General features: G+C 40.0%; 1 protein-coding gene across 5 annotated transcripts in view; it reads right to left on the reverse strand.

Moving 5' to 3' along the window:
* Window positions 1–12,371, reverse strand: part of DENND1A (DENN domain containing 1A) — a 539,466-nt gene that overhangs the window by 284,852 nt on the left and 242,243 nt on the right. For all 5 annotated transcript variants that reach the window (XM_069985728.1, XM_069985725.1, XM_069985726.1 and 2 more), the window contains one exon: window positions 4,103–4,203. In XM_069985728.1, coding sequence (XP_069841829.1) covers window positions 4,103–4,203 — 101 coding nt within the window. The remainder of the gene's footprint in view (window positions 1–4,102; window positions 4,204–12,371) is intronic.

Raw genomic sequence — 12,371 nt, forward strand, 5'->3', positions numbered from 1 at the left:
CAACGTATCTGTGTAACAAGCAGACTATTGTATATGTATATACCTTGAAAACTTCAATAAAAAACAATTGAAAGCAACGTACAGAGAAGTGGCAGAAAGACACCAAGTTATTGTTGCAATGTGCACATGTTATAATAAATATCTCATTAATTCTTTGCACAAAGTGAGACACTATTCAGTGATTTACATGCTGTACTATTACAGGAATGACTATGGCAGAGGTAAGGTCTCCCGCTAGATGTCGATTGATGCACGCAGGTATCACACATAGATGGTGAAGAAGCAGCCAGTTCACAACGGCATTGAAACAATTGGTAATAGCTGACAGACCGGAAGACCTTAGCAATCTCTGAAATACTGAGACACATGACAGAAATTATAGCGAGGAAGAATAATAAGGAACAGATTGTATATATATATATATTTTTTACCATTATACAACTTATATATAGAAGTTGGATAAGTACAAAGATGACATTCACTAAGAAGTAGGTAAAAAATGTTAACTAGACTATGTGTAGAGATGAGCAAAGCGAACCTGGTGAATCAAGATTCCCTGTGAATCACGCAGTCAATTCACTTCGTTCTGTGAAGCGAATTCTTGCCGATTCGTTAAGGAAATGAACCTAAAAAAAACTGGCTGCACATGGTTTCTGGAGAGTCAATGGGGCAGGAGAAAGGGATTAACCATAATCCGTAGCTCCCATCCAATCAGCTGCAGGGCCCTATGTGATGTCAGCACCTCCCCCTTTATATAAGGCGGTTCAGTAATGGAGGTGGCCCGTTGGCTGTGTGTGGAGGAGAGAGCAGGATGGCATTAGGAAGTTAAAGCAGAGCAGGGAGAGACTAACAGAGAGATATAGGGAGAGGAGAGGAATGGCGGAAATTGGATGATTGACACTTTTACAACAACATGCTTTAACAAATTTGCCCTTCTGTATTAGTTCCAGTATTGTAGCTACTATAGTTTTGGCTGAAGCTATAGTTCTAATAAAATTTGTTAAGATAAGCAAATCTTAACGAATTCAATTTGCAAGTTTGATCGGTTGACGAGAATTTCCGTCCGCTTCGCTCATCGTCTGAGAGATGTGATGGATGTAAAAAGGACCAAGTCAGAGGACTTTTGACAAGATCTGGAAATTATGGAACAAAAACGTACAAGTGGTATAAGATACTGACAGTTCTTATTAACAGTTATGTCTCAGTAAAGCTCCATAATTTACCCTATGAGCTCAGGGTAGGCGGAGGGGAAGTGGGGTAATAGCCAAGGACCGCTCTTGTCCTCAGATTGGTGTGGATTAGCACTTTAGTTCTATTGAAGTGAATGGAATTGTAAGCTTTTTTTTCCCTAATCCTGGACAACCTCTTAAAAAGGCATTCCCAGAGTATGCACAGGATCGAGCATAACTAAGACTGCAGGGGTTCGACTTCTGGGGGCCCAACAATCTTGAGAACAGGTACCCATAAAGGAAAGGAGAGGTTCCATAGAGAATGCAAGGATCTGCGGCACGCATGATTTTGGGGTCCCCATTTTTAAGATACTATGCACACTCTGGATAGGGCATAACTATGCCAGGTAGAAAAACCCCTTTAAGTGCTGTGAAGCAAAAATACAATAGTGATTGTTCTCTAGACCTTTGCTAAATCAGCACAGTGCCTTTGCAGTGCATATAGCAGAAACAAAAAAATCAATAAACTATAACAAAATCAAACACATTACTACTTTCAACGAAATAATATAAAGGTTAGGTATAATAGTAACTACCTCTGGTCCATACCTCGCATTGCTTAACCCCTTCCCATCAGTAATACTTATATATACGTTCCTACTGCACATACCCCGTGCAGTAGGAATGTATATATACGTTCCTGCACTGACGGGGCTTCTGATATGTGCGGGACTGCTGCAGCTGCATCTCATTAACCCCTTAAATGCCACGATCTATAGCGATCACGGCGTTTAAGGTCCTCAGTGACAGAACAAGCTTCTGTCACAGAGTGATTGGGACCCCTGCAGCCATGCTGCGGGGGTCCCGATCACTTGTGCCAACGGGCGGGGGTAAGCTCCTTACCTCCTTTCTGTTGGATCGACGATCTATGAATAGAGTCTGCTGTCAGGCAGGCTCTATGCATAGATTGCTGATAACACTGATCTATGCTATGCTATGGCATAGCATAGATCAGTACATGCAATCTATTGATTGCATGTTTTACAGTGAAAAGAAGTGTAAAAAAAAATGGGGAAAAAAAGTGTTTTAAAAAAAGTTTTTAAAAGTATTTGAAAAAAAAACCTTGAACCCCCTCCCAATAAAAGTTTAAAATACCCCCCTGTGCCCAGTATAAAAATAAAAATATGAATAAATAATAATAATAATAATAATAATAAATCAAACATATTACAGATCGTAGCGTGCAAAATTGTCCGATCTATTAAAAAGCTAACATTATTGTTCCTGAACGGTGTAAACAAGGAGGGGGAGGGGGGGCACCAGGTTTGCTGACTTTAATAAATTATATATCAGAAAAAAATTAAAAAGCGATCAAAACTTTTCTGTTACACCAATATGATATTAATAAAAAAATAGAGATCATGGCACAAAAAAATGACACCCCAACTAGCCATATGGGTGAAAAAATAAAAGTGCTATGGCTCTTAGAAGGCATGGAGGAACATTGCATTAATTTGACCCGAACATCCGTGCATCAAAAGGCTCTGTTTTGAAAGGGTTAAAAACCTAAGTTTTTGTTGAACGGCACTATGCTGGCAGGAGGGGCCATCCAAACAAACCTTAGATTGTTTGGGCTGCCCTTTAAAATCCGTGGTGGTCTTCTGCCAGCGCTCTTCTGCCAGCTAAAGATTCCATGGTGGGATTGAAACATTGCACATGATGGGCGAACAAAGCATGTTTATACTGCTTAAATTCTGATGTTCCACCTTCTTCAACTGGTTTTTACTTAAAAATGTCAGATAGCTGTTAGATTGGCCAACATTTTTTTTGGTCTAGGTGTATGCATTACTAAAGGAAGACATGGAACACAATATGATCAATACAGTTTATTAACATTAGACCGGACAAACCCCTTAGTAGTGCAGGTGTCAGGACTGCCAGATGGGGTCTGGAATCTGGAAGTAGGTTGGGGTGTTAGTACAAAATGTATTGATCTCTCTCTCTTGAGACGTAAATAGAGATGGAGATAGGGGTAAGGTATAAAGGAAAAAACCCTGTCTGATGCCTTTGTTCTCTTAGAGATAAGATGTCACCAGAGCTCTCTGGCTTACCCCTCTTCTCCCCATAAAGAACACAGGAATGTTCAGCAATGGGGAAGACAGAAGAGAAATAGTTATTAAAAGTGTATGCCCACTTTTACACTACAATAGCAAGTTATTTACGTTTACTTGATTTAGGTAAGGGGTTAACCAGCGAAAATCTTTTTCTTTCAAATCAGCTGATGTCAAAGTTATATAGATTTGTAATTTACTTCTATTAAAAAATCTTAAGTCTTCCCATACTTATTAGCTACTGTATGTCATGCAGGAAGTGTTGTTTTATTTTCAGTCTAACACAGTGCTCTCTGCTGACATCTCTGGCCGAGACAGGAACTCTGTCTCTATTTTCTAAGAATCCCCATAGAAAACCTCTCCTGCTCTGGACAGTTCCTGTCTCGGCCAGAGATGTCACCAGGGAGCACTGTGTCAGACTGAAAATAAAACTAAATTTCCTACAGGACATACAGCATCTAATAAGTATGGGAAGACGAGATTTTCTGATAGAAGTAAATTACAAATCTATTTAACTTTCTGACACCATTAAATTTGAAAGAAAAGGATTTTCGCTAGACAACCCCTTTAAAGGGAATCTATCAGGTCTGTACAGGGTAGAGAGCTGCAACTCCATACCTGGTACAGAACTGACAGATTCCCTTTAACTTAGTTATTTATGTTAATTGATTTACATGTGGGGAAAAAATATTTTATGTTTCCTGACAATACCAAAAAGCAAGGTACAGTTGGCAACAGGTATGAGAACCAACTTTATTAACAATAAGGAGACTGCTAACTACCTCATAGTATATGCAATATAAAGGTAAAATGCAGACTCACCAGCAGTAGTCCAACAGGTGTGGTGGAAGAACAGGGATGTAAACATGTTGCCAGTACATTGGGAATAACATGGCAGACGATCCATGGATACAGGCAGTCAGCTGCAAGAAGGTGAAGACGTTAAGATGAAAAGAGACAGAAACAGCAATAACTATACCATAATACAATCACATACAACTTCAATGAAAGTAAACAGCATAGATGTCTCACCTACAATCCTTTATTTTCTTTAATTCAAAAGAATTGTTGTTATCTCAAGGCCAATGTTGTGCTTTGTATCATGTGTTATGTAGCCCCATAGGTCTATAAGGCAAGTATCATGGCATTACTCTTTATAGGAATTATGAAAGATGTGACAGTGAAACCGATCCCGATGACTTTACACAGGTCTGTCAAGTTTTTGTTTACAGTGTAGAAAGCTCAGGATGCTACATTACTCTGATCAAAGAGTAACAAAAAAGGAGCAAGCATTCATGACCGGTCTTCAGTGCAAAAGGTGAAACCAATATTAACATAGAGCTACAGAACATTTGCTTTCTACCTCCAGTGACTCTGTAGATGCCATGTACCACATTTTCTAAGTGTTTTACGTACCGGCTACATTATAAAGTGGGATGACTGGCCAGCGAAAGGATGTAACTTGAAAAAGCCAAAAACTTGTCCCTAAACGTCTCCCAAATTAAAAAAAAAAAAAAAGTCTGCTTATTTGACCTTTTTAAAATGTATGCCCTATCCACTGGACAGGTCATGAATATCAGGTCATCAGGGATACGATACTTACTACCCCCAAGATTTAGATATTAGAGGGGCCGGAAAATTATCTGAGCACTGCTGTTTCAACCCTTTGTCCTGCAATTGTAGAACTTTTTTTTGTTAGTGGTGTAACTGAAATGAACAGGATTAGATGATATGGAGAAAATGGTGGCTCTACGCTTTTTAAAGTAGAGCCGTAACATTTAAATATACGTACACACATATAATATATATATATATATATATATATATATATATATATATATATATATAGTAGGCTTGAAATATAAGCCCCACTTGAACATAAGTCTTAGTTACAGATGACCAAATCCCTGAGCATTAGCCAATCAGTACCAGACTTGTTATGCTACGAAAGGGGGGGGGGGGGGTTGAGTAAGGTATACATTATGGGGTTCTTACTGCAGGGGAGATGGTATACAGTATGAGGGAAGAACTACAGAGGGGGAGGGAGGTATACAGTATGGAGGCCTAACTACAGGAGAACTTACAGTATATCAGTCTAACAGTGGGATATACAGTATGGCACCTAACTACCATATACAGTGTAGGGGCATACTGTGTTTCTCCAAAAATAAGACCTACCCCAAAATTAATATGCATAAAGAGCCCATGGAGCCTCATTTAAGGTCGAGCAAGATATCCCTCCGGGAAGGGCCCAGCCAAGGAGTGGCTCCTGTAGGGAAACCACTAAACCTCCATATTAAGTAGCCCTATAAGTCAATGTAATGACAAGGGCAAAACCAACACCAGGTGTCCATCCACATACAGCTGTTTTGGGGTGTTGCCCCTCATCAGCGTGCAGCAGAATAGTGGCTAGGTGGGAGCAATGCCTAGTAGAGCCATAAGAGTAACAGATCGCTGATCTCAGGGAGACCAGCCAAAATAATAATAATAATAATAATAATGCTTTTATTTGTATAGCGCACACAGATTCCGCAGCACTTTACATAGTTTTGCCAATTATTGCTCCCTGTCCCCATTAGGGCTCACAATCTAAATTCACCTATCTGTATGTTTTGAGTGTGGGAGGAAACCGGAGTACCCGGAGGAAACCCGCGCAAACACGGAGAGAACATACAAACTCTTTGCAGATGTTGCCCTTGGTGTGGGATTTGAACCCAGGACCCCAGTGCTGCAAGGCTACAGTGCTAACCACTGAGCCACCGTGCTGCCCCAAAAGATAACATTGTCGGCTGACAGCTAAAGTGCTCAATACAGTAAAATCCTAGGTGCATTGCTCCCTGGGAAACATGAAAAAAAGAACCCATGGAGCCTTATTTAAGAGTCCCAAAACACAGGAATAGCCGGATATCCCTCCGGAAAAGACCCAGCCAAGGGGTGGTTCCTGTATATATACGAAAACCTGTTTAAAAACGCTGCTGTAAACTACGTTGAAGTGGTCTTCTATGGGATAGTCCTCTCAAAGAAAACAGCCACTATGGAAAATGTATAGTAGTTTTAAAACTCCATCACATAAAATCTGACGCATTCCTTTGGTTTTGTAAAGTTGAATGCTGGAGTTTTTGCACAGTATATATGGAAGAGGGTGTGCGCCTGGCAGTATTCTCGTACATCATTCGTTGTGTGAAATGACAAATTAGGCAAACAGTTTATGTGTGTAGGTTTCTTCGCTGACAATAGAAGGAGCTGCGTCTGTGGAGGCTTGGGAGGCTTCCAGTTACAAGGTCTTGCCTTCTGCTGAGCACAGTTTGAGTTAAAATAATGCAGCTTGTTCTTTCTGATGAAACATGCAGAGCGTGGTCACATCTTATATCAACTGGCAGCCCACCAGCTTCTTGTGCACATCACATATGCCTCTATAACACCATAGGGAGGAAGCAATGATACATTCCCTATTTAGGCAATGCTGAATTAAGAAATGCATTATCACAATTATTACAGGTGTCGATGCCCTCTTGTTATCACCCTCAAATTTATCTATCATTTTTGTGGGTTTTGGTTTAACAATGTCCACAAAAATGTGCACCTTTTTATGTGTTTTGCGCAAAAAAAAAAGTATTGAGGGCAATATGCAATAATTGAAGTTATGCATTAACTTCTTTTACACTTGTTTTCTGGCAAAAGAATTGATACCACTATGGTCCCACACTATGTTTTTGAGCAATTTTATCTCTCTTTTTGGCCAGTAACTTTTACCAAAAGATAAAATGGAACCAACACGTAGAAAAACTATCAAAGGATTTGCACCTTTTTACCAATTTTGGACCCACTACTTCTATTGGTGAATCAGGCTCAAAAGTTGCACACAAAGGCTGTGTTCATACTACGTATATTTCAGTCAGTATATTTCAGTCAGTATTGCAACCAAAACCAGGAGTGGATTAAAAACACAGAAAGGATCTGTTCACACAATGTTGAAATTGAGTGGATGGCCGCCATTTAATGGCAAATATTTGCTGTTATTTTAGAACAACGGCTGTTATATTGAAATACTGGCCGTTATTTACCATTATATGGCGGCCATCCACTCAATTTCACCATTGTGTAAACAGATCCTTTCTGTGTTTTTAATCCACTCCTGGTTTTGGTTGCAATACTGACTGAAATATACAGTACGTAGTGTGAACCCAGCCAAAACAAACTTAGAACATAGCCTAAATAGAATTATATTAAAGGGCTTTATTCCAAGGCCTGAGCCTATCTCTGTGATCAGTGCTCTTTCACGGAGCCTTCACAAGTCTCAGTCATGATGCCCTTTCCGGCATCCAGCACCTTTTACACAGGGAGATATATGGCTGGCTAATGGCCCGATGTGCTGACAAGCAACTGTTTACTTATTTATCGGCTGATTTCCCAAGGTCAGCTTTACACAACAGTTGCCGGTGTCATAGGGCATCTTTATTGGGCTGACACCTTTGAATTTCATTTCTCTCAGCATCAAAAACTTTTTGTATCACATTTCCTGAATATTTTTATAAAACTGAAATTAAAAAAATCTAAAGCTGGAATCAAAAAATTCTAAACCCAAGGATTCAAAGGCAGAAAACAGCTCATGGGAGGTCATATAACTTTCCCTCTTCATGCTCCCTCCCAAGTAAGCTGATTATTTTTGCATTTCTAGTCATTCAGTAACCCCAATGATATGAGTGCCAGACCATCAGTCACACACACTGCATCATCCTCCTGTGATATGGTGATTCACTCCAACCATCGTACTATTAGGCTGTTTGGCTCGGCTTACTACGTCCAGGATTAGAAACACGTCTCATGATATCATAGACCAATTGGTGAAAAAAAATGGTTACATTATGGAAGAGACGCATCACAGATATGTTCCAGACAAAATCAGGTCAGCAATGAGTAATTGAGGAATTTATAAGGCCAAGGGCGCCTACGAGCCACCCATTAATCTTCACCAGGGCCAATTGATGACCAATATGGAATCTACTGATATAGTGTGTGTGTGTGGGGGGGGGGGGGGGGCATTTCATGACACTCCTTAGAAACCACATGGTTATACTTTTTATCCAAAATTTAATTTAAATAAAAGAAGGACTAGAGGTGTCCATGAAGACAACACCAGGTGTGAATGGAGACGTCATGAACACAGATAAAAACCACTTGACCCATGTGATATCCATTCTGTAAAACTTCTCGCCACACTTAACTTCTGACCTCCCCTTATCACAAGGACACATTAACATGAGTAAATTCCATTAAATCCTCCATACATTCAGTGCTCCATGCTTTTACTGTGATAATACACATCTGTACCCAGCTCATTTTTCACCAGAACTAGTGTGCAGACTCTTTCATCTTGCTGCTCTACAAATGTAAAAACGAATCCAATCTGCAAAATTACTGGTTTCCCTAATAACCCGTCATTTGTAATTTTTTTTCTAAATCTACGCCGCTATTAATTTTTCATTCAGTCGGATGACATATTGTTTAGTGTTTAAAGCGCAACATTCAAAACATTATGAATGGATTCTGCCAAAAGTTGTCTGTGTGAGACAACTTGAAAGGCATTAATTACCTTGCTGAATGGAGGTTAGACTCCTCCGTTGTAGCGAGCGGAACAAAACACTGCGCTGTGACACTGAAACATTATCCGCAACTATCTAAGTGGCATCACAATTAACTCCGGCTGTAGGATAGACGACACCGTCTCAAACACCTATGTGATGGGAAATATTAAGAGATGCAGTCTGGAATGATGAACAGGCGGAGAGAGATGAGGTTTTGGGAAATGGTATTTTAAAAGCCGTCTGTAACAATGAAATATCTGCAAGTAATGTAATATGTAAAACATCTGTTCCCCTACAGAGGTAGCGTAGCTGAGCTTGTGAGATAGAACAGAGCCGGGGTCATCATTTGGCACTACTCTTGTATGGGACGGCAGGGAAAGCTACTGCGTCATCAAAACTAACAGTTGTCATTAAGGGGTAGCCGGATGACAAGCATTAACAGATTTAGCACTGCTACATCTGGACTAAAGTTTTATAGACATAAGGCCACATTAACACATATAGGTGGCGTTAGATGTAGGTATCGAAATCCATCTAATTGCACAATGCAAGCAAACAGAATGCTGTCGACTTTATATTTATTAGTATTTGAAAAAGTTCAACCACTTGAAGTGGAGAGGCACAGAGAGTCCTCCTATTCAAAGAGATTGAAGGTAGGATTCGGCATTGAGGGTGTTCCGCACAGAGACTCGCCGCCGATTCCATAGTGTGAACGGGGCCTAAATTTGTCCAGTACAGAAAACACAGACACATCACACCCTAACTTGTTTTTTATATAGCATGAAAAATAAAATCTTCTTTCAAGTATAACAATACACAATACAACATTACCATGCTCATGCAGGTACTCATAGAATAGTCTATTAGACATAGGTAAGTATTTCTTCTAGAATACGTACAGATGCCTTTGAAGAAGGAGGTATGAGCCGCTGAAATTGATTTGCTACTATGCCGGATACTACTCGAGTGGCATCTCCAGTGGTTGTAAAGGGAATACTTTTCTGTGTCTAATAGACTTTAAGTATCTGTGGTGCTGTGTTATGTTATGTATACATTATTTATCAAGATTTTCCATTGAATATTATATAATGAATTAACACGTCTGTGTTTTCTATACTTGAGTTAAATATTTTTGGGAAATTGAGAAATGGTGCCCACGCTAGGGGCCTGCACAACACTATACCTGTAGATAAATCCACAGCATGCCAATTCTTGTGTCAAATCCACAGTGAATTGTGTTCTGTTATCTAAATACAATTGACTGGGGGGGGGGGGGGGGGTGCCACCCCACTGCTATTAATTAGAAGGGACAGGGTGGCCAGGGGCAAATTGGTGTACTGGAGAAGGTAGTCCTGCCCCCCTGTGCACCAATCCACCTTATTACCATAGTGATTTAACTTCAAAATGCACAAAAACAGTGCTCAGGATAAAGCTAAGGAAGGTACCTTCATCCTCAGCGCCCTGTCTTCTGTGGGGAGTTATCAGCAGGTTAGATTTTTCTTCTGCTGTATTGCTGGTGTAAAGCATGTTAGATACTTTTTGTATGTATAGCGGAACAGAAAACTTGGAATTTTAGCAGATCTGAATCTAGACCTAGGGCTGATAATGTCGCTTTTACCAAAGCCTCTATTACACGGGGCAACGAGAAGCAATCAAGCAGTCAGCGATTGATTGCTCCTTGTACCCCACTCGCTGTCGGCGCTATTACACGCGTCAGCAGCGAGCAAGTAAAAGCCGGGGCGTGGGCCCACAGAAGATAGCAGCGGTCTGCTGCTCCTATTCTATGGAGCATCGGCAGCAGATCGCTGCTATCGTGATCAGCCGACATCATGCATTTCTGTAATGATTAGCGACTGATAATCGCTTTGTGTAATAGGGCCTCAACCAACACACCTGACCATGCTGGTTTGCAGCTTCCTAACACCTTTTGTGCTCTGTTGTATATTAAATGGAGACATTTGTGAGCATACTTTTACGTGATATGCTGTAATGGGATGCACTTGTTCCTGTTGTCACTAACACCCATAAATCACAATACATAGTATACATATTTCTGTATATAAACAGAAACCATTCCCAGGCCTTTACAGGGATGGCCCACCTCAACAACCCTTTTCCATACACCCTATTAGTCCATATTACCTGAAATTCTATTTTTGTTATACCCGCCTACATCCCTGAGGCCTCTTCTATGCACCTGCTGTGCACAATGAACTTTGCACAGAGCACGCACATAAGAGTCAATGTCTGCATGTATATGCAAAAAGATTAGGTCCAAACCTTAGCAGATTACCATTAGATGTCTATGTGGATTGCATATGTATCAGAAACGGTTAATAATCATAGAGTTCAGATCATTTCACACACTATTAATTAATACTGTATTGCTGTAAGGGAAGGTAAAAGTTGCAAGTGGGTGTAAAACTTCACATATAAAGCTTTACATCTTACCACTGTAGGACAACAATATATATTTATGAAATAGTAATTGGCATTACATAAAGGGTAGAATAATAACCCAACAAGGAGTGGATAACCAGCTCCAGGCCAACACTATACAGGAAAGTAAAAATACAGGAGATTGAAAAGAAAAAAAATAATGAAAAATAAGGATGAACATCGAATAATTCACATCCACCGACATTCATTAAAGCTCAGGCATAAATTATGACTAACCGGGGATATGTTGTTAACACCACCGGGGGGAAAAAAAAGTATTATAATTAAAGAAGAAAAGAGAAAACATAGTGGAAGATCAGAAAATGGCTCTGCTGCTTACATTCTTCAGTAGCCGACAATAAGGTCAGGAGGACACGACTAAGTCTAGAACTATGGTTGACATCATGAGAGCGCAAGGCCAAAAGATCTGCAAATGAGCGTTTTTCAGAAAGCGCACAGAAAAAAAAGATCAAAAGCGCAGAGAAAAGAACCTTCCTTGCTCCATCCTCCAGCAGATACAAATGCAAATTTCTCAGCCTCCTTTCATCCAGATTTCTTCAGCAGAACAATATATTCGGCAGAAAATTCTCATTCATTTCTCAATGTAAAGGTGAGATGGCAGATAAATATCTTCCTTGCCGTACAACAGACATTTAGCCATTCTCAGACTTGAAACCACACTGAACAATATTAGGTTCTCAACCTCCAGGAGTAGTAACTCAAAGGAGGTTTGGCACACTAATGGGAATGCTTCTTACACACAGGCCTGTGAGGCGTTCTATCTTATTGTAATGGCTCCATTTTATTTTTACAATGTAAAGCCCTGATCCTTTTTTTTCCCCCCACCACACTAAGATCAAGAAATCTTTTAACTGTTTCACTACTTCAAGGTGCTCATCAGTATGCAAGAAAAAGATGATGCATGGATTATGCTTTTCAAGCTTGTGGGATTGGGTTAGATTTTATAGGCTGTGCCCATATTCCTCATATGAAGCCCATCAGAATAATTCTGTAACATCAAGAAAACGTTTGCTCCTTCCATGCCCATCTATACAACACTAGGACTT

Source organism: Dendropsophus ebraccatus, chromosome 10 (genome assembly GCF_027789765.1).
Source record: "Dendropsophus ebraccatus isolate aDenEbr1 chromosome 10, aDenEbr1.pat, whole genome shotgun sequence".
NCBI classification, from domain to species: Eukaryota; Metazoa; Chordata; class Amphibia; order Anura; family Hylidae; genus Dendropsophus; species Dendropsophus ebraccatus.